Genomic DNA, 26,620 nt, shown 5'->3' with positions numbered 1-26,620 from the left:
GTCAGAGAAACTACCTATACCTGAGTGTAATAATGTTTTAGATATTGTATTCCAAAGTAAATATAGTTGACAGAACATCAAGTTAAGCAAAATTTACTGAAAAAACATGCAGTTTGGCAGTTCATACGTATGAGTAATTGTCCAATCATAAGTGCGGGTGTTCATAGGTCAGACACTCTTAAGTTAGGTACCCCCTGTAAATGCCTCAGCCACAACAGCACTATCATCAGTAAAAAAATCAAAGCATTTGAGTGCTTTACGTATCTGTTTCTATAACCACAGGACCCCTTTTAAAGGACTCTTGTAAATTCGAAGCAGTACTTTTATCATCTGCAAAAATTATGAATTCCACTGGAATGAGATGAAACTCAATGAAAGTGTACTTCTCATACACTTATGATGATACAACCGAACCAAAGGTGACTTTTCACTCAAAGTATAAACAAGCAGAATCCAGACAGAAAGATGAAAGTTTATATACAAGAAAATAATGACATTTATTTTTTTACTCACTGCTTTATCTATAGCTTTAAACTGCCACACCCAGCGATAGTTGTACAGGAACTGTCGGTGGTCAAAGCGATGATCATCAGGTGAATATGTCTCGGCATGGTATGCTGGAGTCAAAACAGTCATCTTGTGGCGGTTAACACTGTAACAACGGAAGAACAGCTTAACTTTCTCTGCAACCTGAAAAACAGACACTTTCAATAAGAGCCAATCTTGAGTATCACAATAACTAGGTTAAAATTATACATGTGAACAAATTAGCCTGAAAATAACATGCTTTATGGCACACCATACCACATGACTGCAATCCTCATGCAGCACATTTGATATGAAAACAAAAGAATTCCAAAAGGTATATTTATTTCTCACTGCGACAAAAAAAGTCAGCAGGCAGCCACAAATATATGTATCTTACTGAACTTAGCTTCTCTGGCTCAGCCAGATTACCCAAAGCAATAAAGCTTATTACTGCTGCCCTACTCATGGCGATCATGTGTAAAAGGAGTAAAGCATACAAGAATGGATAAAAGGTTTATCAGAACTCCTCAGGCACTTGAAAACCTGACTCAAATGCTGAAAAGTTATAGGAAGAGGGGAAGACAAAAGAAGGGTATGAGTCCCACAGTGTCAATGTTCAAAGGAAGAAGGAGTTATCAAAATGGTCAGTCCTTGTGTGGCTAGTCCCTACACTTTCACATGATCATGATTAAAAGCAAGTAGAATAACATTTAGCATGTGGTCTACAAAGCATAATTATCAATCACATGCCAGGGTTGGAAGACAATGCTTTCATTAGGTAATATTCCAATTGAAAAATCACCTTCAGTGAGGTTATATCATTTTCAGCAGATGGTAAAGTTCAGTTAATGGGGGATTCAAACTGTCAAGAGACAGATCAGGATTCTCATGGTGATAGGAAGTTATGGAGACATAAGTTTTGAGTGTTTATGGATATTTTTCCCATATCAACATGTCAGTGAGCACTCTACGATGAGGGGAACTGACACTTCATCATAGCTAGATCTTATCTTCGCGATATTAGCATGGCTATTGAGAGTATTATAAATGATGCACCAACTGGAAAAAGTGATTACTTAAAGCTGAAGTTTGACTGTGTGGCAAATAAGGATACTAAAAAAGCATAGGTGAGACATGACCTAAAGAGGTATATTTGTGAAAACTACACAAATCTCAACAATCTTAATGGTAACACATTGTGGCAATAGGGTCTGCGAAGTTTACAATGAAGGAATAGGAACAAGTGTAGCTCTCAACTTTAATACAGATGGAATGGTATAAGAGAGGAAAGACCTGTTTCCCAAAAGATATCGAAAAGAAAAGGAGCTTTGACATAAGCCAAGGTGAAGATATAAACAGCACTCCAGTCAACCAGCATTTGTAAGGTATGAGTGAGTTAGCAGTGAGTATAGGAAGATAAGAAAGGAGGAACAAAGAAAATTTGAAAACAATATTATGAACAAGGCAGTAGATATTCAAATCTTTTCCAAAAATTCATCAAGAGTCAGTTGTAAATTAAGGAGTAGCTAATCAGGCCAAGGTGTTTGGAGAGAAGAGTAGCAGAGGACAATGTAAGGACATGTGATGAACTGAATGAAAAGTTCATAAGTCTTTTCACATAGAAGACACAGTAACCCCAACACAAGTGATATGGAATGGGGAGGAGGTTTTAAAAAACACTGATATATCTATAAAAGACTTTACCAGAATACTAGAAGGTCCTGATTTATACAAGGCCCAGGGTCCTGATTCATACAAGACCCAAGATCCTGATTCATACAAAGCCTAAGGTCCTGATGAAATTTTACCATAAGTACTGGAGATGTGTGCAGATATGCAATACAAGCCTCTTGAAATAATGTTCAAGATGTCACTGGAGAGAGACAAAGTGCCAAGGGAGTGGAAAAGGGTAAATGTCATATCTGCCTACACTATGGACTGGTTTCACTGATGAGTGTCTTTTGTAAGTTTCTGAAAAAGGTAATCAGAAAGCAAATGGATGACTTTCTAACAAGGAGAAATTGCCTAAGTAAACGACAGCATGGTTTTAGGGAAAAGAGGTCATATAAGAAAGTGAGCTCTGACTTCAACAAAAAGGAAGGCTGGGAGGTCTGTCTGTACATGGACTGTCAGAAAGAATTTGACAAATGAGAAGCTGATTGAGAGAATAGATCACCATGCAGGGATAAGGGGGATATTCCTTTGATAGGCAGATTATCTAACAGGAGGGGAGCAAATGACATGTCGGAAAAGGTCAAAATCACCAGCAATCCACAGAGTGCCACAGAGTTCTGTTCTGAATCTACGTTAATCGTATGTCTGAAGGTAGGGATTCCTACATGAATATGTTTAAAGGTAATGCAAAGGTCATATAAAGTAATGAGGATGGGTCACAACGAATGATGGCCTTGATGGGATTATTATCTAGTATGAAACAAACCACAGGAATCTGTGCGAAAAAGATTAGGAGTTGACATTTGTCCCTAATTTGTTACCAGAGACCCACCTTAAGAGAAAAGTCATGAAGACCAACTGTCTGATATTATTACATTTTGATATTATGATGGCATTAAAGTTTATGGATAAGGAAAATTTCAGCAAGCTGTTCTTATCATACTTAAGGGCAAAACAAGAATGAGCTTCTCAATTGTGGTCACCAAATCTAAAGAAGCGAAAAGAACTAAAAAAGGTCCAGTGAAAGGCAACAAAGATGGTGCCACAATTAAGAGAGCTGAGCTACAGGGAAAGGCAAGAGGCTTTAAATTTGCCCACTCGGGAAGAGAGAAGAGTTGGGATGACTTGATCACAACCTTGTGGTTTTTAAAACATTTCAATAATGAAAGCAGTGAACAATATTTCAAGAGACATAGAAACAGAACAACCAGAAGTTATAATATGAACTTAAGTAATACACTTGTTAAAAAAGATGCAAGGTAGCAGCTTTACAGTACAACTGTGCTGAATGAAAGGGATAAAATGAATTAAAACATGGTTAATAAAGACACCATACATAAATCAAAAAAAAATTATATAATAGCAACACATGTTCAAGAGATTGGGCCACATAAGTGTAAAAATCCCTCCCTCTACAAACAGGTAATTACAACATCATCGAGGACTTTCTGACCCAAAAAGACCCCATCTTACCTGCTCCCATATACAGTTGCATAAAAGAGGTCCTTAGCTTGGATATTGATAATACTCTACTAAAAACCCTAGTGCCAGTTATTTTATCAAACTTCTGAGTCACATCAATTGTCAGATAGTCAGAAATCTCTAACAGTAGATAATCAGTGCAATTCTAGGTACAATGTTGCTCAATGGGGAAAACCTCTGTCTACTTCTAGCTCCAATATACAGAAGGAGGCCCCAGTGCACTTAACTCTTTTCGAAACTTTGTAGCTGATGACAATCTTATGTTCACTGTATTCTGTCTACTTCTAGCTCCTATATACAGAAGGAGGCCCCTGTGCATTTAACTCTTTTCAAAGATTTGTGGCTGATTCCAATTTTGTGATCACTGTATATCATTAACAACTGATAGACAATCTAGCATGAGAGGTGGTAATCATCGTCTTTTGTTATGGAGAACCTTACCCTTTCTGAAGGGTATAAAACAAACTGGAAGGCAGCTTAAAGCCACAATTAACTCAGTTCACCTCTAAGAGATTTTCTTACAATCAAGTTACTGAAGAAACCCTTGATAATGATGATTACAGTAACAAATGATTAGATAAGATATTGAGTGTAAGACTTGACAAACCTCTTTAGGTGCACATTGATCAGACCAAAGATGAACTAGCTTGCCAAACATGGAGTATGGACCACAACATTCAACTTTTCGAAGCTTTCCATATGTGGACAGTTCATCATATGACATGCCCATGTCTGCTTCATCTGTTTGTACAAGTGAGCCCTCCTCAAGTGGTTCAAGTTCTGCAGTAGGTGGCGCTCCTAGAATATCACCTAGTACAGGAACATTAAGTCTGCAACACGAAAAAATGCAGCAATGTATTCAGAGTTAAATAAAGAGTTATCTAAAAAGTGGAGTGTCTATGATATTGTGTAAAAATCTGAGCACAGACACATCAATGTATTAGTTCAGTAAACAAATTATCAAAGCATTATTAAATATACCATATGGGTAGCTTGCAGCTTGATTAACATAAAAGTAGCTCTCTTTCTCTTTCTCCTTGGATCAGAGGTTCCCTAAGTCTAGTGTAACTGATTCCCTTGGGGCCAGCACAGGGAAGGAAAAAATTCTAGTCATTTATCTCCTACATATTGTAAAAGGTGACTGAAAGGAGCAGAAGCAGGAGCTAAAATTCCTCCCTTCCTTTATCAGAATTTTCTAAAGGTATGATCATAGGGAGAAAATTAACAATGATTTAGTCATAAAAGTTCACTTATCTGCTCCTGATGCTACCATGCTTAAGGCAAAAAGGTGTACACAAAAATTCCCTGCGTGTCGTAGAAGGCGACTAAAAGGGGAGGGAGTGGGGGGCTGGAAATCCTCCCCTCTCGTTTTTTTTTTTATTTTCCAAAAGAAGGAACAGAGAAGGGGGCCAGGTGAGGATTACCCTCAAAGGCCCAGTCCTCTGTTCTTAACGCTACCTCGCTGATGCGGGAAATGGCGAATAGTATGAAAGAAAGAAAAGAAAGATCTACAAAGATACATATGTACTTGAAGTTCTGCACACAGGATGTTGTACATAACAAACTGTCAGACAAAATTTTACTATAAGTAATTTCCATTTAATGGTGGTGGATCAAGTGTACACAGTCTTGCCATAAAATGTCATATACAAGTAACTTTTAACGATATCTGAATTTACAGTACTAACAACCTATGGTAAACTTTTCATTATCTAAATGTTAATCTTAAAGTATGATAAAGCATATGATTATATCACTGAAAGATTTAAGAGGAGTGATAAGGGTCAGAGCAGAAAAGAGTACAAGTCACTGGGTCCCTTAATAGGATAATGAAGGGTAGAGATGTAAGTGTTAATGTGAAGAGAGGATTAAGGGACAGCATAGTCCTCCCAACCCTGATCTATTTTGCCAAAACATGGACACAGAATGCGAGGAAGGCATGTGGGGACAGGGATAGGTGGAAACTTTTACCTTGGCCACCCCCTTGATTGGAATTCCCAGAGGGAACAGACATCAGAGAAATTAATAATACATACTATCCCTGGGGAAAGGGAAGAAAGAATACTTCCCACATATTCTCTGTGTGTTGTAGAAGGTAACTAAAAGGGAAAGGAGCGGGGGGCTGGAAATCCTCCACTCACATTTTTATTTTACTTTTCCAAAAAAAGGAACAAATAAGGGGGACAAGTGAGGATACTCCCTCTAAGGCTTAGTCCTCTTCTTAATCTTACCTAAACATGCAGGAGGGTGAAAGGTGTGCAAGGAATAGGGTGAATTGGAACGATGTGGTATACCAGGGTCGACATGCTGTCAATGGATTGAACCATGGCATGTGAAGCGTCTAGGGTGAACCATGGAAAGTTCTGTGGGGCCTGGATGTGGAAAGGGAGCTGTGGTTTTGGTGCATTATACATTACAGCTAGAGACTGAGTGTGAACAAATGTGGCCTTTGTTGTCTTTTCCTAGTGCTACCTCGCACACATGCAGGGGGAGGGGGTTGTCATTTCATGTGTGACGGGGTGGCGACGGGAATGAATAAGGGCAGACAGTATGAATCATGTACATGTGTATATATGTATATGTCTGTGTGTGTGTGTGTATATATATGTATACGCTGAGATGTATAGGTATGTATATGTGCATGTGTGGACTTGTATGTGTATACATGTGTATGTGGGTGGGTTGGGCCATTCTTTCGTCTGTTTCCTTGCGCTACCTCGCTAACGCTGGAGACAGCGACAAAGTATAACAAAATAAAGAATAAAATAATGTCTGTGCATGTATGTGGATGTATATGTTGATATGTATATGTGCATTTATGTATATATATATATATATATATATATATATATATATATATATATGTGTATATGAGTGGATGGGCCACTCTTCATCTGTTTCCTGGTACTACCTTGCTGAAGCGGGAAACAGTGATTAAGTATAATAAATAAATATATATATTCTAAATGTATGAAATAAATTATAAAATAGGTAAATAATTCCCAGGAGATCTAAGTGCTTAAATCATTGGTTTGTAAACTTGCCTGTCTTTGGCTAGAAGCAGAAATCTCTTGAGGTCAGCCTTGGAAAATCCACCGATGGGATTAATATCAGCAGAACTACAGTCATATTTAGTCATGTATCCCCTTAGTGCCTCATCTACATTTGCAGATCCTAAAACCAAGAGTCCACCCTGTCTTCCACGAACCCAGAGCATCAACTGAAAATCAAAGTCTTTGACAAATTACAGAAAAATTTTGCCAGTCTATCAGTTCAGTGAGTGAATAATCACATAATCATTTTCCATCCTTCCAGTAAAGCAGCACTCACTTTATTTCACCTCATACAAATATCCTTATTGGTTTCTCTTTTTCTTTCCACATCTCATTCCTGCCTTAACATTCCATCGTTCATTTCATTACCTACTTGTTACTGTTTTACTATCACTTCTGCATTCATCACATTACCAAGCCTTAATCCCATAATTCTAACGAGAAATTCTCCTCTACAATCATATTGCATAAACAATCCAGGTAAAATCAAAGTAACATCTAAGTCCACATTTACTGGGATGTAAGTTGGATAGACACAAGATGGGAAGGTGAAAGGAGTTTGAACAAGACTCTTTTACTACTTCTGTTGGGAATATTTGAAACACATCACCATCTGCACTAGTTACTTCACCAGTCACTTTAATGATAGAGAAATTATAATGCCTCTTATACCATCCACATCACCCATACCTAGAAACAAAACTCTCTGCTTCTGAGCCTTCCCCATAGTTGTTTATAAACCTATATATATACTTTTAGCCCTAAGAATCAGCACCTTAGTCAGAGGCATGTTGCACTAGGTGAGAATGTACTCCATGCAGACACAATGGCAGCAAAAGAAGACTTAGGGGTAAGGTGGCATCACACAAATACAAATACAGGAAAAGAATGAAGTATCAAAATACAAATACATTTGAATGCATTCATGAATATATTCATAAATAATTGGCTGTAATCTTTATAATAAATAAAAGTACAGTAGACAATGATACTGAAACAATATATTTTCAAGGATTTAATGATGCAATCAAATACAACTGAAAATAAGTCAATTCAAACAGCAACATACTATGGGTCCTAACAATGCTGTTTGTAATTGTGAAAAACAGAAACTCATACATTAACGTGAAAGATGAAGACCTGTAAACTTATCGTACAGTGAAGGAGGTGCAAATAATATCAGCTGTGGATTTGAAGCTAAATATCTATCAAGTCTTCACTTAAATGCATCTTTGGCATTGCTTTCAACTACTTTAATTGATAAATTGTTCCAAATGTTAACAAATCCAGTTAAAGATGCCTCATTCAAGGTAAAATGTTAACTCATGAGTTTATATCCATTACTATGAACATCACACAAATAAAGGGGATAATTTCCCGAGACATATTCAAAAGCCCTACCTATGAATATAAGAATTTTGTTTGCCTTTCTACTGCTTCTGTGCACTATTTCCATGGTTTTAGATCATCAGAGATTATCATATCCAGGTCCTTTACCCCATTTACCTTTTGTGATAGAATTCACAAATTAGCTTGCCTTTTCCTTTTTAAACCTTGCACTTATCAATATCAATATTCTCTTACTACCTAATAAACCAGTCCATTAGTTTGTCTGTATCAGTTTGATATTGCAGACATTCATTTTCTGTTGTAGATCTATTTCCCAATTTAGGATCATCTACAAATTTAGATATCTTAAAATGTAACCCATTATTAGATATCAAATCATAATTAGTATTATCATCAGATATACAGTACATATCAATGCACTGGAAACTTCTCTGGTTAGTAGCCATCTCTGATTACTACTGCATTACTATGAAGAAGCTTGTAATGTGAACATGGTTTTAGAGGGGTAATAAACAACACTTCAACATTAAGATGACTGAAATGGCTGGTTGGCAAGAAAACACCTTGATGTAGGAAAACACCTTGTGAGGAACAGCCTTTCCGTGACAAAATTGGTGTAAATATATATACCTTGGAGGTGGTGATGAGGTTAAAGAGCACAGTGGGCAATGGGGGTGGGGTGAGATCTGGATCACACATGTTGTGGGAATAGTGTGGTTTTGGGGAAGGAGACCTGGTTGCAGATATGGCCTAACTTGATCTCACCCAAGCCAGACTGTCCAGTTGCTAATCCCAGGGTCACTAACAAGGTGTCACGGCAGAGAAGCTAGTAGATTTACAGAATGTGTGAATACAAATACAAATACTCTGACTCAGTATTAGAACACAGGCATCAATACTTTCATCCTCCCACCCATGGATTTGAATATGAATATGAATACTTAATGCATTTGATAAGAGTACCCCATTCCTGGTACATATCCATGCAAAGTTGATCTCAGGTAAAAGTCTTGGTCTAAAAACTAATTTTTCATATAATTCATGGAAAAGTTGACTATTTTTAAGGGGATAAAAACCTTTTAAATTATTCCCCTATTTGAGTTAAGGGTAGTCTATAGGTTACAATATCTACTGCCTTCATTCTTGGGATATACACTCATAAGACAGAATTTGCAGAAATATGCATATATCAGTGTGGAAGAAATTTTACGTAAGACACCTACCTGTACTGCAAACAGCATAAAGGATATGGACAGATAAATAAAAAGTGAGTTAGGCATTGATCACGATTTCCTCACCTGAGCAAAGAGATAGGCAAGCACCATACGAAGTCTTGCTTGCACGTTCTGCAAGGCAAGGTTTTCTCTAACTGTTCCTCCACGCACTCTAAACTTTGGGATGAAACCTGTGGCAGCACTGAAGATGCCTAGTGCTGCTGATACCATACTGTCAATTGCTATTGGTATGTGGTAGCTGAATAAAAGGAAAAAAGTTTCATCATTCAAGAATATACAAAATATAACTATTTCAATATTTCTTAGAACTATGTTTCCAATCAATGAAATTAGTTCATTACAACAAATACCGAGACCATTGTCAGACAGCAGCACAAAAATCATGAAGTACATCTTATCTTTCTAAACTTACTATCATGCTACACACTTCATACCACTCATGATAAATAACATATAAATTCCATTCTCTAGCCTCCTATGTATAAGGCACCAAAACCACAACTCCCTATCTAAAACAAGGCCACATAGGCTTTTCTGTGGTTTCGCCACCTCCTCATATGCCCAAGCTCAGTCCATTGAAAGCAAGTGGCCCCCTTCATACTGCACTGGCCCAATTCACTCTATCCCATGCAAGCCTTACACCCTCCTGCATCTTCAGGGCCTGAGTACTCAAATTTCTTTCACTCCATCTTTCCATCTCTAATTCAGACTCTTCTTTTCCTTGTCCCTTCTACTTCTGACAGATGTATCCTCTTTGTCACCCTCTCCTCACTCATTCTCTCCATACATCCCTACCATTTTAGCACATCCTCTTCAGATCTCGCAACCATACTTTTCTTATCATCACATCTCTCTCTTACCTTATAATTTCTTACTTGATTAACTTTCACCATGCAACACACTGTACTCAAACATTAATTTCCTTATTCTCCCTCTTCCATGCATTCTCATCTAAAGTCCATGCCTCACATCCATACAACACCATCAGGACTACTATACCTTCAAACAGACTCATCTTTGCCCTACTAAATAGTGACATGTCTTTCCACACAATCCACAATGCTCTCAAGATAGTTTGCCCCCTCATCCACCCTGTGATGCACTTTAGCTAGCATGGTTTCATTCACTGACATGTCCACTCCTAGATATCTAAAATACTTGGCTTCCTCTTAGTTTTCTCTATTCAAACTCATATCCCAACCTTGTTTTTTTCTTTCACATTTATTCTCATCTTTCCCCTTTCAGTAACTCTCCCAAACTCAGAAACCATTTTCTGCTGCTACTCACTCGAATCAGCCATCAGCACCATGTTATCAGCAAACAATAACTGACTCACCTACCAAGACCCTACTTCTGCCAGACTGCAGACCTGCCCCTCTCCTTAAAACCCTTGTATTCACTTTCCATCAGCCCATCCATAAGCTGAATCATTCATATACAAAACCATAATAGTAACGTTCTAGAGTTAAACTTTAACCCTTTAGTAGGCAGGTATCATGCAAGGGACACTCAATGCACAGTGTTCTAAATGGTGGAAGTCCAGGGTCTTGTACACTAAGGAGTTAAGTGTCACAAAAAAAAATCATGGACCACCTTCCAATCTGCTGGGAAAGAAGTTTTGCTCGAGATTTGGTCTCTGTTGACGAGTTCTCAGTAGCCATGTAGACTGTGTGGAAAAGTCTGCCACAAAGCTCCCGACGATCTCGAGGAACATAGTCAGCTTGGGATACTATGCGTCTCACATCTTCCAGTACCTATCGAAATACAGGTTATTAAACTTAGAAATTTGAAAACAAAATAATTAAAATATTCTAATAGTTTTACTTTTCAATCATTTTATTAACGACCATTTATATCATTATGTTGCTCTAACTATACTGAGCTGTAATAATGAAGCTTTCTGAAAAGATGAAAAACCTCTGATCTAAAGAAAGCTATTATTCAACTGCTGTGAGAGGATGGTCTCTATCAGGGTCACCCACAGTTTGCTAAGTTATGCTGGGCCATAAGATCCATCAAATACAGACAAATACCTCTATATGCAAGGTTGAAAGATACTAAATTAGCACCAAATCCAAAAGTATTCCCATTGCCTATTCCACACTGCCATATGGCACTGTTCCTGTGTAAAGTGACCTGAAGTCTGCTAAACATACTACTACAACAGGAAGAGAGAGAACGTAGACCATCCTGTACAAGGAACCTGGATAACAAAGTGAAACAGAAGACAATGATCTGAACTCCCATAGTCTTACTGTAACTATTCAAATAGACAACAAAACTAAAAAAAGTATTAATGAATTATCATTAGACTGCAAAAGCTTGATGGCATATCACAATGGGAGAAAATACATATCTATAGATTATTTTGAGGAGCTACAACCATAAGTACATTTCATATCCCTATAGCATTAACTTTTTTGTTGCTTCACTTGCATGGTATTGAAACCAATAAATAGCATTCTTTGGCAAAAGCATTACAAGCAAGACTTAAGAACGAGAATGCATAAGAATGTAGAGTAACCATATTTCTTTTCTTTCTTTTCGTACTATTCGCCGTTTCCCGCGAATAGTATGGCCCCCTTCTCTGTTCCTTCTTTTGGAAAATTGAAAAAAAAAAAAAAACTGAGAGGGGAGGATTTCCAGCCACCCGCTCCCTCCCCTTTTAGTCGCCTTCTACGACACGCAGGGAATACGTGGGAAGTATTCTTTCTCCCCTATCCCCAGGGATAAGAATGTAGAGTAACCATATTTCATTACCAGTATATTATGCTGACTATCGAGGCTTAAATGCAATCAACTATATATGACACAGAGAATAAATAATAATTATATCTATACCTTCTCTTCACCATTAGCAACTGCCTGTATCACCAAGTGACACATGGAGAAGACAATGGCTGCTGTTGAGGAGGAGTCAACACCTCCAGATAACGGGAGAAGAAAACCCCCTTGACCTGAACGCCGCAGATAGTCCCACAACCAGCAAGCAGGGCCAAAAAGAATCTCTTCTTCTGGGGTTGGGATGCTATATTCTATTGGTACACATGATGGCAGAAATATGTCTTCATCATTGGAGAGGGCAAAGTTCACCTACAAGGAGTAATCAAACAGAGTACATACAAATGAAATATCTGTTTTTATTATAATTTGTCGCTGTCTCCCCCATTAGCAAGGTAGAGCAAGGTAACAGACGAAAGAATGGCCCAACCCACCCACATACACATGTATATACATACGTGACCACACACTCACATAACATACCTATACATCTCAATGTATACATATATATATATATATATATATATACACACAGACATATACATATATACACATGTACATAATTCATACTGTCTGCCCTTATGCATTCCTGTCACCACCCTGCCACACATGAAATGACAACCCCCTTCCCCTGCACGTGCACGAGGTAGTGCTAGGAAAAGACAACAAAGGCCACATTCATTCACACTCAGTTTCTAGCTGTCATGTATAATGAAACCACAGCTCCCTTTCCACATCCAGGCCACACAAAACTTTCCATGGTTTACCCTAGACACTTCACATGAAGAAAAGCAAATGGATTTGTATGTAGCATTTATGGATCTGGAGAAGGCATATGATAGAGTTGATAGAGATGCTCTGTGGAAGGTATTAAGAATATATGGTGTGGGAGGAAAGTTGTTAGAAGCAGTGAAAAGTTTTTATCGAGGATGTAAGGCATGTGTACGTGTAGGAAGAGAGGAAAGTGATTGGTTCTCAGTGAATGTAGGTTTGCGGCAGGGGTGTGTGATGTCTCCATGGTTGTTTAATTTGTTTATGGATGGGGTTGTTAGGGAGGTAAATGCACGAGTTTTGGAAAGAGGGGCAAGTATGAAGTCTGTTGGGGATGAGAGAGCTTGGGAAGTGAGTCAGTTGTTGTTCGCTGATGACACAGCGCTGGTGGCTGATTCATGTGAGAAACTGCAGAAGCTGGTGACTGAGTTTGGTAAAGTGTGTGGAAGAAGAAAGTTAAGAGTAAATGTGAATAAGAGCAAGGTTATTAGGTACAGTAGGGTTGAGGGTCAAGTCAATTGGGAGGTGAGTTTGAATGGAGAAAAACTGGAGGAAGTGAAGTGTTTTGGATATCTGGGAGTGGATCTGGCAGCGGATGGAACCATGGAAGCGGAAGTGGATCATAGGGTGGGGGAGGGGGCGAAAATTCTGGGGGCCTTGAAGAATGTGTGGAAGTCGAGAACATTATCTCGGAAAGCAAAAATGGGTATGTTTGAAGGAATAGTGGTTCCAACAATGTTGTATGGTTGCGAGGCGTGGGCTATGGATAGAGTTGTGCCCATGAGGATGGATGTGCTGGAAATGAGATGTTTGAGGACAATGTGTGGTGTGAGGTGGTTTGATCGAGTGAGTAACGTAAGGGTAAGAGAGATGTGTGGAAATAAAAAGAGCGTGGTTGAGAGAGCAGAAGAGGGTGTTTTGAAGTGGTTTGGGCACATGGAGAGGATGAGTGAGGAAAGATTGACCAAGAGGATATATGTGTCGGAGGTGGAGGGAACAAGGAGAAGAGGGAGACCAAATTGGAGGTGGAAAGATGGAGTGAAAAAGATTTTGTGTGATCGGGGCCTGAACATGCAGGAGGGTGAAAGGAGGGCAAGGAATAGAGTGAATTGGAGCGATGTGGTATACCGGGGCTGACGTGCTGTCAGTGGATTGAATCAAGGCATGTGAAGCGTCTGGGGTAAACCATGGAAAGCTGTGTAGGTATGTATATTTGCGTGTGTGGAAGTATGTATATACATGTGTATGGGGGTGAGTTGGGCCATTTCTTTCGTCTGTTTCCTTGCGCTACCTCGCAAACGCGGGAGACAGCGACAAAGTATAAAAAAAAAAAAAAAAAAAACTTCACATGCCCTGGTTCAATCCATTGACAGCATGTTGACCCAGGTATACCACATCATTCCAATTCACTCTATTCCATGCACGCCTTTCACCCTCCAGCATGTTCAGGCCCTGATCACTCAAAATCTTTTTCACTCCATCTTTCCACCTCCAATCTGATCTCCCACTTCTCCTCGTTCCCTTCACCTCTGACACATATATCCTCATTGTCGATGTTTCCTCACTCATTCTCTCCATGTGACCAAACCATTTCAAAACACTCTCTTCTGCTCTCTCAACCACACTCTTTTTACTACCACTAAGATGATGAAATACAACAGAAATATGGTTGCTATACAGGTTCCCCTGAGTAAAGAAAGTACACAATTTTTGGATACTAAAAACAAATGCTGTACATAGATATGTTACATGATTATTAACACAAAAGTTTTTTCATGTGAAAAACCTAAAATGTTATCAATCACCCTCTGAATACATAACTAAAGACATGTCACTCTCTGAATACTTAAGTGAACACAACCCTCAGCAAGCTTGCCACAGTAATAAAGTTTGGTTGATAAAGCAAGAAAGTTTAACTAGAGTCCCTCTTATTTTTACAAGAGTGAGAAGATTGGTGGTAAGGATGCTGTGGGACTGCTTACTGACCTGTTATAGGTTGTTAACAGCCAGAATGCAATAAAACTACAGGAGGATTCTTTTCAAACTTCCACTCTTTTGGTACTGTTGGAACTTTTCAGCAAGCTAGGAATGAAAATAAATCACAACTCAGTAAGATACCTGGACACGAGGATAAGCCTGACTCTTGGATGCGTGAAGACACCTGCTCCGAATTACAGATCGATAACAGCGGATGGATTCTAAGTCAACTGTTGCAGTAACCACTTCCACTTCTGATAAGCTGTATGGAGTTGCCCGAGCTACAATTGACCCATTAAGACCAATCATTGAGTCTCCAGAAAAATACACCCGATCACCTGTTGATTAAAAGTTATGACAGTAGAAGTTTACATGCAAATTTGTTCATCTTACACAGTACAGACAGCAGTTCCCTATAAGATGATGTATAACAAGAGCATGTTTAAACATATATCCTTTTCTTTATTGTCACATATGTATCTAAAAAACCAGACTGCTGGTATTCTGTCCCCAAACATACAATCTCTCGTTGTCACAAATAACAGTTGACAACACTTAACTCACACAACTCTGATTTTCCTGTGATGGGGATTTTGCACTAAGCCTTGCCTTTTGGCAAAATGGTAGGAGCAATAAAAAGTAGTATGCTGGAAAGCTAGACAGGAGCTTTAGGCAGAAGCATTGGGAAGAAGCAGTAGGTAGGAGCATTAGCTGGGCCCTGGGAACATTAAGTACAAGTAGTAGGGAGGAATATTAGATATTCACAATAGGTAGAAGTAGTTGGTAAAAACATCAGGTAAGAGCCTCTAAAAACACTGCACTAGAATTGCCCTCCACCAGTGGCCCGTTAAAAGTGAGGCATCAAAGACTAAGAGGCAGCAATGAAGTTCAACAGTTATGGAGACTTTTGCTGTGACCACCCTCCAAGGGAGTTCCCAAAGGGAACAGGCTTCAGAGATATAGACAGATAGATAAAACAGTGCAGTGTGCACAGACTGAAATATCAGTCACTAAAACCTGTTAGAAATAAACTTAATCACCTATCTTCCAAAGTTCATGTCAGATGTGTACTTACATCAAAGTTCCTCCAGACTGCCAAGCAAGTAACCCTGTACATGATTATTTGGGAACAATTTTCATAAACCAAGTTTTCACATCACTGATCTATAACTTAAACAGAGTGTGGGGATATGTAAAGACTGAATAAAAATCAATTCCTGAAGGTTCAGCTTTATTAGTTCCAGGACTGACTAAATCAAAATATATCCAAGGCAACTGCAGTAATAAGGATGGTATGGGTTTTATAAGGCTAGAAATGCTGGTTTCACTACAAATCAGATTTAAAACCCACATCCTAATCATATTAGTAAGTTTATTTCATTCTAAATTTCTTTTATCCAAACAAGAAATAAAGTACTGAAAACAAATGACACCAAACTTCAACTTGTAACAGATAGGAAAAAACAGGGAAAGTTTTGTGGAGCCTGGATGTGGAAAGGGAGCTGTGGTTTCGGTGCACTATACATGACAGCTTGAGACTGAGTGTGAACGAATGTGGTCTTTGTTGTCTTTTCCTAGCACTACCTCACGCGCATGCGGGGGGAGGGGGTGCCATTTCATGTGTAGCGGGGTGGCGGCAGGAATGAATGAAGGTAGCATGTATGAATATGTACTTGTGTATATATGTATATGTCTGTGTATGTATAAGTATGGAAATAGGGAGAGCATGGTAGGGGGAGCGGAGGAGGGTGTTTTGGGGTGGTTTGGGAGCATGGAGAGAGTGAGTGAGGAAAGATTGACCAAGAGGATATATGTGTCGGAGGTGGAGGGAACGAGGAGAAGTGGGAGACCAAATTGGAGGTGGAAAGATGGAGTGAAAAAGATTTTGTGTGATCGGGGCCTGAACATGCAGGAGGGTGAAAGGAGGGCAAAATATGTTCAGATTTTGTTCACTGCTACCTCATCATTTACTGTATAGTAACTATCTGCATCTCTGACACCTGTTCCAACTGGAACTCCCTCAAAGGGGAGGCCATAGCAACAGTCTCCATAACTAAAGAACTCCAGTGGCACATCTTAGCCTTTAGTGCCTCACCCTTAACAGGCCTCTAGCAGAGGGCAAGTCTAAAGCAGTGTTTGCAGAAGCTCCTACCTAAAGTTCCTAATTACTTCTATCTTATGCTCCAACCTACAACTTCTACCTAATGTTTCTACCTAATGCTCCTCTATCTACTGCTCCAACCTACTACCTCTACCTAATGCTCCAGCCTAAATGTTCCTACCTATTACTTCTATCTACTGCTCCTAACATTATGTCAAAAAGCAGGGCTAGCACACAGTGCTCAATGCAGGAAAATCTGGAGTTATGAAGAACGAGCTGTGTGAGTTAAGTGTTGTCAAGTGTTACATAAGACAAGAAGGGACTGTCTATTTGAGGACAGAATGCCAGTAGTCCACATGTTAAAGAAGCAGAAAAAAAAGACAGCTACCTGGGTCAGAGGAGTGCAACTTGACAACCACTAAAGTGCTGGCTCACTAAGATGTCACTAACCCTCCTAACACCCAGGTGGGTAGTACTGGTAATAAACCTCCCTGGTTGTTGGCTACCTACCAACTATAGTAGTATAGGAATCTAATTACTAGGTATGCCTGGAAGGAATATGAGACACTCATTGGAGAAAAGGATGTAAGGATATCATCTGATCTTAAATTAAGGGTACTGAGGAGGTTTGATACTGGCCAGAGAACTCATAGTATGCATAGCAAAATCTATTGGTGTTGCTATCTCTGTTATCTTTATAGTCTTAATGCACTAAAAAATTTGCCTTTAAAAATAAAAAATCTCAGGATATGTAAAATTGTGTGTAATCATCATGCACATTTCAATTGTGTCTGCAAAATACAGTAAGCATAACGAGGGCCAAGATAAACTGTTCACTTAATGTCAAGCACAAAAAAATAGCCAAAACTTAATGTTTCCTGCAAAGTTATAGTTCCTTTTAAGTGTAATCTTAACCAAAAAAATTCTTACCATCACATCCTCTTTGGTTACCAAAAAGGTAACATCCTCCACTCCTCGCAGTTGCAGATTTGATGAGATCCTGTGATACATATCCCTTTCGAATCTCTGTGTATGAGCTTGAACCATTCACAATTATCTCCACACCATCAAGAGCCATTGGAATGTGAGAACTGTGAAGGAAATCTTAAACATTGTGATCATCATAAGATAAGAATAAATATATTCTTCAATCTGCTATCTACCTATCTATCTATATATTGTCATACTTGTTCACTTTTACCAATGTAGTGAGACAGCACGAGGAACATATGTAGATCAGCCTCATTTACTCACATCCACTCTCAAGCTGTCAGATATAATGCAACAAAACAAAATCCCAATCCACAACTAAGCCACAAAGACCTTTCCATGATTTCCCTTGAATGCTTCATATGACCTGGCTCAGCCCACATACAGCACATCACTTCAATTAGCTCTATCCCATACATGCCTCAAACCTCCACCATGTTCAGATCCAGATCATTCAGTTTATCTTTTACTAGATCGTTCCACCACTTGATTTCCCCCTTCTTCTTTTCACTGCTAAACTTAACAACCTTGATTTTACCTGCTACACTTAATACCTTTAATTTTACTCACATTAACTCTCAACTTCCTTCTTTCAAACACTCTCCCAACCTCACACACCAGCTTCTGCAGTTTCACACTTAAATCTGCCAGAAGCACTGAAACATCAGCAAACAACAAATGACACCTCCCAGGCCTTCCCACCCTTTGCAGACCATGCACCTACTCCACTATCCAAGACCCTTGCATTCACCCTCCAGAAAACCCCATCCATAAACAGATTAAACAGTCTAGTTAACATCTTACACCCCTAAGTTAAGGATCCATCTTCAACTGGAATCACTCATTCTCTCTACCTACTTGCAAACATGCCTTACTCTCTTTATAAAAATGCCTCAATGCTTCTAATAGCTTTCCTCTCAAACCATATATTCCTAGCACCTTCTACAGAGCATTGCTATCAACATCATCATATGTTTTCTCTAGATTCAAAAGCCATAAATAAATCATCTTGTTTCTCTATATATTTTTCACATACATCCTTCAAAGCAAATATTGATCCACACATCCTCTATCACTCCTGAAACCATATTGTTCTTCCCCAATCTGATGTTCTGTATATGTGATCACCCTCTCAATCACCATCCTCCCATACAACTTACTAGATAAATTCAACAAACTTATGCCTCTGTAATGCACTCACCTTTACTCCCTTTGCCTTTATACAATAGCACTATACAGGCATACTGTCACCTTTAATATATCTCAAGCACAATATATGATATAAAATGCAATACCAAAAATATTCTCATTTTCAAAATTGAGCCTATTTCTATTAATGACAGATAATAACAGAGATTAAAATCTACTCACAACAGAGTGATAGCTTACCTTTCCGGATTCCAAAGTTCTTCACAAATTTCATAACCAATGCAAGTATCTCTGGTGGCAATAACAGCATCACCAAATGGTACTGTGATCTGTCCCGTTATTCTGCTGATCATTCTTGGTAGATAGTGATCTTCAACTTGGCGGATCTGAAAATATGAATGGTTATCAAATCCCATTGCACAACAAATATCCAAAATCTGCATTCAAGACATCCAGCTGTAATGTCATCCAAATATTTGTATCTGATGCAATTTATCTAACAAGCAAACATACTAGATGACCAGCAAATATCTATTTCAAATGCAGTGGGGATACTGGATGACACAGGGAATGACTGAGAAGTCAAGCCAAAGAAACCTCATATTCTCATCAGATTTATAACAAAACAATCACTGTCTTCAGCCATTCATAAGTTGTGTAACCTCTCTTCATCCTGCTACAAGCACTTTCCATATTGTTTCTAATGCTGATTCATCTCCACTTCTCTTTATCAAATTCCCCTTTTTACCCAAACTCCTACTTGATTATTTCTTAAGGTAACACACTGATTTTCCTACCTCCAGCATAAAGTTCTCCCCTCGCTAATACCTACTCTCCACTCTCCTAACCTTGAATCTTACTGAACTAATAATAATCTGTTTGTCATCACCCTTATTCATTTTCAAAGTACTCTCTACACCATTAAACTTCATTCTCATCTCTTATGTTTTTCTAGCACACCCTTACGAACACATCAAATCTTCCCCAAAACTTATCTATCTCCATCCAAAATAGTTTGTAATTCCTTCCTTAAATTTTCCTTCAGTTTTTCTAATATCTTTCACTTTATAAGTCACATGAAAAATAGAATTCTTTACCTTCCGCCAGGCAGTAAACCATCTTGTCTCACGGTAGTTACCATCATCACATAGGCATAACTTTGGACGGATGAGAAGAATCTTCCTGTGTGCAAAAAAACTATACATTATATATCAAAAAATACTCAAGCCATATCCATTTTTTTAAATCTTAATCATTAAACATGAGTTAGCTTTCAACTATCATCTAACTTGTATGAACACATATCTCAATAACAGTTCCATTTTACTACTTCTCTATCATCAAAAACTAATTCTAAATACATGTTTCTGTGTTTCAGAGTCAGCATGCAGTAAATGAAATCACACCAAAGAATACACCATGAAAACAATTTCATAAATAGACCATTCTTCACTATAAAATGACTCTTCACACATAATCAAACAGATGAAAATTTCAATATTATCAAAGCTATCACAGTTCTATAATTAGATCCAATGCTACAGCCTTTGTGGGTAGGCCATGAATGACAAAGTAAAACTGGCTAGGTTCAATTAGAATTTTTGTTCTCAGACAGAAAGCCATCCAGTGCAAAGATATACGATGTAATGAGTGAAGAAATGTAAAAACTGTGAGACTGAAAAGTTTTGTTATAGTTTTAATGGTACGCTCGATAAAAGTAAATCTAAAAGTGGGGATGAAAAAGACATAATTTGAAGTGGAATATACTGTTATGCATCAATCAACAAAAGGATCACAGAATAGAGGGAGGGAAACCCATACCTGTTAAGGTAGCTGGAAACTCTGAGGGAGACTGTAAAACTGTCAGATCCAGACTGCTACAGACAAGGCTGAAGTAAGGGACAAATCTATAGTAACATGTATACGAAAAAACAAATGACTGGAAAAAATGAGAAATTTCCAAATCAACATGTACCACTACAGAAGAAACATGTGAGTGAGTCAAGGAAGATATGAAAATCAAAGTGCTATGTCACATGAGACTTCATTAATGTTGAGCAAGCGAGGATACACCAGGAAATAACACATAACGTGACCTGAAAGGAAAAGGACCAGGCACCCAAGCCAATATGAAAGGAAAGACAAAGAATATATATGACAGGTGAAAAAATGGAAGAATTTCGATGTGTGCATTAATATGAACTATGAACACAAGATTATATGAGATAACCTACTTTACATAATAGGAGAAATGGTGCTTGACGAAGAAATAATAGAGGAGAAAAAGGAAAGGTAAGATTAATGCTTTCCATATCTTAATTGACTTTCACTAACTCTTCTTTTTGTCCCTTCTCCACCACCTCCTATGGATTACTGATACACAGAGAAATTCTACTAGTACTATTAGTTTAACATCTACGGAATCGTTATCATCATAATCAGTCTACCAAAAACTATCATTAATTAACCACTAATCAACATGGGTGCATAAATGTGCATGCTGGGCCATCCCTTCCCTTTTATGTTATGTGGGTAACTGTAACTCTAGGATTTTTTTCCTAGTGCTTGCTACATAAGGTATCTCCACATATCAATAAAGCATACCTTCCTATTTTAACTTCATTTCACCACTCACCTGGGCTAAATTTGCAATCACCACATGGTACAGATGATAAAGTAATTTGCCATTGTTTTTGAAGTGTTTCATAACTGTTAAGATGTTTCTTAAAAAAATTTCTTGTACAGTACCCACATAAAGGGAGGTACAAGTTTTGCTGTGTACTCCAAGGATAGGGTTAAATCTGATAGATTTGATGAATGTACACTTTTAAAGATGTAAAGCTCTTAAGGGGAAGCAAAAATGGAACCAAAGTTGATAATCAAAAGAAGTATTAATGAAACTAAAATATCAAGCCAAATCAAATGTACAGGAAAGTCAACAAAAGAAGTGGGGTGTCATGGTAAAAACATACTGATTAGTTTCTAACAAATACCCCAGTATGTATCTTAATACACAGCATTCCCAGTAATTTAAAAACAGTTGGAAAGCCAGTCATAAACAGGGGCATGTAATTGCTATTCATGTTTTACAGGGAGAGAATTTTATACTCATGACACCCACCATGTCTTCTTAACCTTGTATATATGTACCATTACTTTACTCCTAGGTATGTATGCACCTGTGTGTTTACCAATGGTAGCTATGCTCAGATCACATGGCACTGAAAGTTTTGGAAATAACAACTTTTCATCAGATTTGAGCTAAACACAAGAACTTATTCATTTGATAATTTATCATTTAGGATTTTTTTGAAAATATCTTGTCAACAAAAACTGCCAAAGTGTGCTGGTAGCAAGAAAGTAATCATCACAAACTGTGAAAATAATAAAAAAAAAAAGGTAGCATCCTATGTGCAACAATTGAGGTCTGAAGAGAAACATTAGTCTCATGAATTAATCAGTGTGCAAAAAAGATAAAGACACACAACAAAAATAATCAGGAAGCCTTTGTTTGATATATTATTACAATATTCAAAATCCAGGATCACTGGGACCCAAATGCTACCAGTATTTTCTTCCAGATTTCTCACCATAAAAAAATATACATACATTGAAAAAATCTAACTGTGCAAACAGGATCTTTGGCTTTGGTTGTCTTACCGGCAAGAGAGTTTACTTCTTTTTCTTGTTTAGAGATATATACACAACACATAATGGCACAATACTTTAAACCTAAAAAAAATGTCCAGATTTTTAAAGTTTCTGGACTTCTGATATATTAATTTCTGACACTGCACCATAGTGGACACAAGTTCAGGATGTGAATAAGTGAACTGAAAGGCTACATGCTATTGACCTTACCCCTGTTAAACTAGCAGAATATAAAAAAGCAAAAATATCTGACTCCTTAAAAAGCACGTTTACATGGACTGATATAAAATGGAATGAGTTCATGAGAATCAATAGAGAGTTATCACCAGTGGTCAAGAGCCCCTTGCGATGATTAGCACTGGCAGTGATCCAGTAACAATATGTATGGATATTTCATTTTTCTAAAATAACCATAAGTCAAACACACCCAAGTTTCCAAGTTCATCTTCACAGAGGACAATACTACTTAAAGTCAAAGATTCTTACCTGTTCAGGAAAACCAGTCTGCAATTATAGTTGACATTCTTGTGCATGACTGGTAACCCAACATCAATCATAATGTCTGTGCATGATGGATGCTGCAGTAATTCAGCAACCACCTCCCATGAGTGCAGTAATGTATCACTCTCATAATAGTGGTCTCCACAACTGTATCCACTAAAAAAATAAAACAATATGGTGTAAGCACTTGGTGATTCCTGAATTTATCATTACAGCCAAATATCATATCATACCTAATGACCCCTCCCATCTTAGAGTGAGGCAGCATAGGGAAGAAACAGCCAAGCTCCACAGGATATTCAATAGTTTACTTTGACCATTTCATACACCCTGTGGCAGTACATCATCCCAAGTAAATGATACAGATCCAGTTCATTCTATCCAATACACACCTCTCACCCTCCTGAATGTTCCTCTACCAATTTGCCAAAGCCTCCTTCATCCTTCCATCTCCCAACTGGTCTACCTTCCCCTCTCCCTAGCTCCCTTAATTTCTCATAGATAGATCCTCTTAGTTACTCTTTCTTTGCTCAACCTCTCCATATGTCCTAAATATCTCAGCAAATCCTGGTCAGCTTTCTCACAATTGGTCAGAATTTTGAAAGAGGAAACTGTCCACTTGCACAGACAGTATCAGAATCACATTCAAGTATAAGGACAAAGATATATTTGGTTAACTTTTAACATGATGTATAGTAAAACAAATTCTATTATTATCACTGAAAATATGTTTTCTCTTAAACACTGAAAATATGTTTTCTCTTAAACAATGATAAAACAATGGACTTCACATCAAAATCGAACGTGAAATTACCATGGATGGATAAGTTTCAAATTCCATGATGCTGAAAGTGAAAACACTGAAAAAGTTAATACATTTAGAATTTCAATAACGGGGTACTATCAACTTACGATATCTCAAGCTCAGGACCACTCCGATACATGGCTCCTGCCGTCTTAGCCAGCTGAACTGAGTCAATAATCCGTTCCAAGTTACCCTGAAAGTCCATGGCCCACTGGTTCAGGCATGATGTTGCTACCACAACTTTTCGCCCCATTCTGTCTGTCCACTGTGGTTACAGCATAAAAGACAGACTGTGAGGATTCTGTAAAAGAAAATGCAATTTCAGTATTCAATACAATACAGTAAATCAATGCTATCATAAAATCTTAAGTATTATTTCAGGAAGTATCAACATGGATTTCCATGATGTTACAAAAGTCTACTCCTTTATGACAAGTAACACAAAGAACTATGAAATACAGCAGTCATTTTGATCTTCCAGTTTCTGTATTGCATAAATATGTTAATTCAACCTTCACTCTATAGAACTATAGTCCTATGAAACATAAGCACCTAAAAGGGCTTCTTTAACATCATATGCAAATCCATAAATCCATAATGTGAGAAACTGCAGAAGCTGGTGACTGAGTTTGGTAAAGTGTGTGAAAGAAGAAAGTTAAGGGTAAATGTGAATAAGAGCAAGGTTATTAGGTACAGTAGGGTTGAGGGTCAAGTCAATTGGGAGGTGAGTTTGAATGGAGAAAAACTGGAGGAAGTGAAGTGTTTTAGATATCTGGGAGTGGATCTGGCAGCGGATGGAAACATGGAAGCGGAAGTGGATCATAGGGTGGGGGAGGGGGCGAAAATTCTGGGAGTCTTGAAGAATGTGTGGAAGTCGAGAACATTATCTCGGAAAGCAAAAATGGGTATGTTTGAAGGAATAGTGGTTCCAACAATGTTGTATGGTTGCGAGGCGTGGACTATGGATAGAGTTGTGCGCAGGAGGATGGATGTGCTGGAAATGAGATGTTTGAGGACAATGTGTGGTGTGAGGTGGTTTGATCGAGTAAGTAACGTAAGGGTAAGAGAGATGTGTGGAAATAAAAAGAGCGTGGTTGAGAGAGCAGAAGAGGGTGTTTTGAAATGGTTTGGTCACATGGAGAGAATGAGTGAGTAAAGATTGACCAAGAGGATATATGTGTCGGAGGTGGAGGGAACGAGGAGAAGAGGGAGACCAAATTGGAGGTGGAAAGATGGAGTGAAAAAGATTTTGTGTGATCGGGGCCTGAACATGCAGGAGGGTGAAAGGAGGGCAAAGAATAGAGTGAATTGGAGCGATGTGGTATACCGGGGTTGACGTGCTGTCAGTGGATTGAATCAAGGCATGTGTATGGGGGTGGGTTGGGCCATTTCTTTCGTCTGTTTCCTTGCGCTACCTCGCAAACGCGGGAGACAGCGACAAAGCAAAAAAAAAAAAAAAAAAAAAATTACAACAAATGAGAGGGATGGTTTAAGAGAAGTTATAATGATGAGTTAAAGAGACAGAAGTGTTCTCATTCCAATCTTGCTGCAGGATGGGTGGATATACACCACCCTAGATATGCAAGCAGTAATCGATATCAAGATAACTAAGAAATGTATAGATATGGATTACCTTCTAAGAAAAAAATAATTACAGTCTTGATCTTTTTTTTTCTATTCTACAAATGATAAATAAGACAAGAGTGGGAAGGCTAAGAAGTTCAAAAAAATTTAGGGTTAATTTAAAAGCACATAAAATACTTGTAGGAATTAACATAACCTAAAAAACTTACAGTAACCTTCTCTAGTAGCCAACAACTGCCATAATTTTCAGTGGTGTACTCGCAACATATTAATGACAATGTCATCTGCAGCCTGCTGCCACATAATGAAGACCATATACTGAACAAATTCATATCTGGTTCACTACATGTACATACAAAACGACTGGCAAGTAAATGTAAACCTCAGACAATGATGATCTTGCAATATTTCAAACAACACTGAAAATATGATGAATATTTACTGCCAGAGGAAGTGAGGTGAGGTTTTCAGATTCTGTTGATTTCTAAATGTATTTCACAAACTTTTCCACCAATCAATCCCACACATTCTGTAAGCCCTCTGTACTTTAGAGGAGGGAAAAAAATGATCATAAAAAGAGGAAAAAATATATAGATGGCATGCAAACCACTCAGATGATTGTGAATCTAGCTAAATTATATATTGGAATAAGTCTATGACGAGCTATTTCAGGGAATCTCCTCATAATCATTTTTCATTGTCATTATCTTATCATTCTGTGTTAGGCTGGGATGGGTGTTAAATACCAAAATAATCCAATTAACCTAAATACAGAGGACGAATCTTAAGTAATCCAAGAGCCACATTGATTATGTCAGCTCTACTCAACAGTACGTTAGATTGTCAGGTTTGGTTGGGTTGGCTTACAATTCAATATCTTTGATCCCTTACTTCAACTTGACCATTAAAGAGTGAATATATTCCCCATTATTCTACAGAAACAAATCGTCGGTAAGCTAATGAATAATGGCGCGCCGCGGAAACATTT

General features: G+C 38.1%; 1 protein-coding gene across 1 annotated transcript in view; it reads right to left on the bottom strand.

Annotated features, from left to right (window-relative positions):
* LOC139755589 (glutamine-dependent NAD(+) synthetase-like) overlaps positions 1–26,620 on the bottom strand; it is a 30,670-nt gene that overhangs the window by 3,557 nt on the left and 493 nt on the right. The window contains exons 2-13 of the mRNA XM_071674110.1: positions 24,156–24,349; positions 23,229–23,399; positions 20,189–20,273; positions 19,332–19,477; positions 17,883–18,043; positions 14,993–15,189; positions 12,164–12,415; positions 10,916–11,076; positions 9,386–9,560; positions 6,729–6,904; positions 4,292–4,514; positions 514–690 (exon numbers count right to left, since the gene is read on the bottom strand). Coding sequence (XP_071530211.1) covers positions 514–690; positions 4,292–4,514; positions 6,729–6,904; positions 9,386–9,560; positions 10,916–11,076; positions 12,164–12,415; positions 14,993–15,189; positions 17,883–18,043; positions 19,332–19,477; positions 20,189–20,273; positions 23,229–23,399; positions 24,156–24,301 — 2,070 coding nt within the window. The 5' untranslated portion in view covers positions 24,302–24,349. The remainder of the gene's footprint in view (positions 1–513; positions 691–4,291; positions 4,515–6,728; positions 6,905–9,385; positions 9,561–10,915; positions 11,077–12,163; positions 12,416–14,992; positions 15,190–17,882; positions 18,044–19,331; positions 19,478–20,188; positions 20,274–23,228; positions 23,400–24,155; positions 24,350–26,620) is intronic.

This window comes from Panulirus ornatus, chromosome 19 (genome assembly GCF_036320965.1).
Source record: "Panulirus ornatus isolate Po-2019 chromosome 19, ASM3632096v1, whole genome shotgun sequence".
Classification (NCBI taxonomy): domain Eukaryota; kingdom Metazoa; phylum Arthropoda; class Malacostraca; order Decapoda; family Palinuridae; genus Panulirus; species Panulirus ornatus.
The sequence above is the reverse complement of the archived record's forward strand: the minus strand, read 5'-3'. Positions and strand labels throughout refer to the sequence as shown.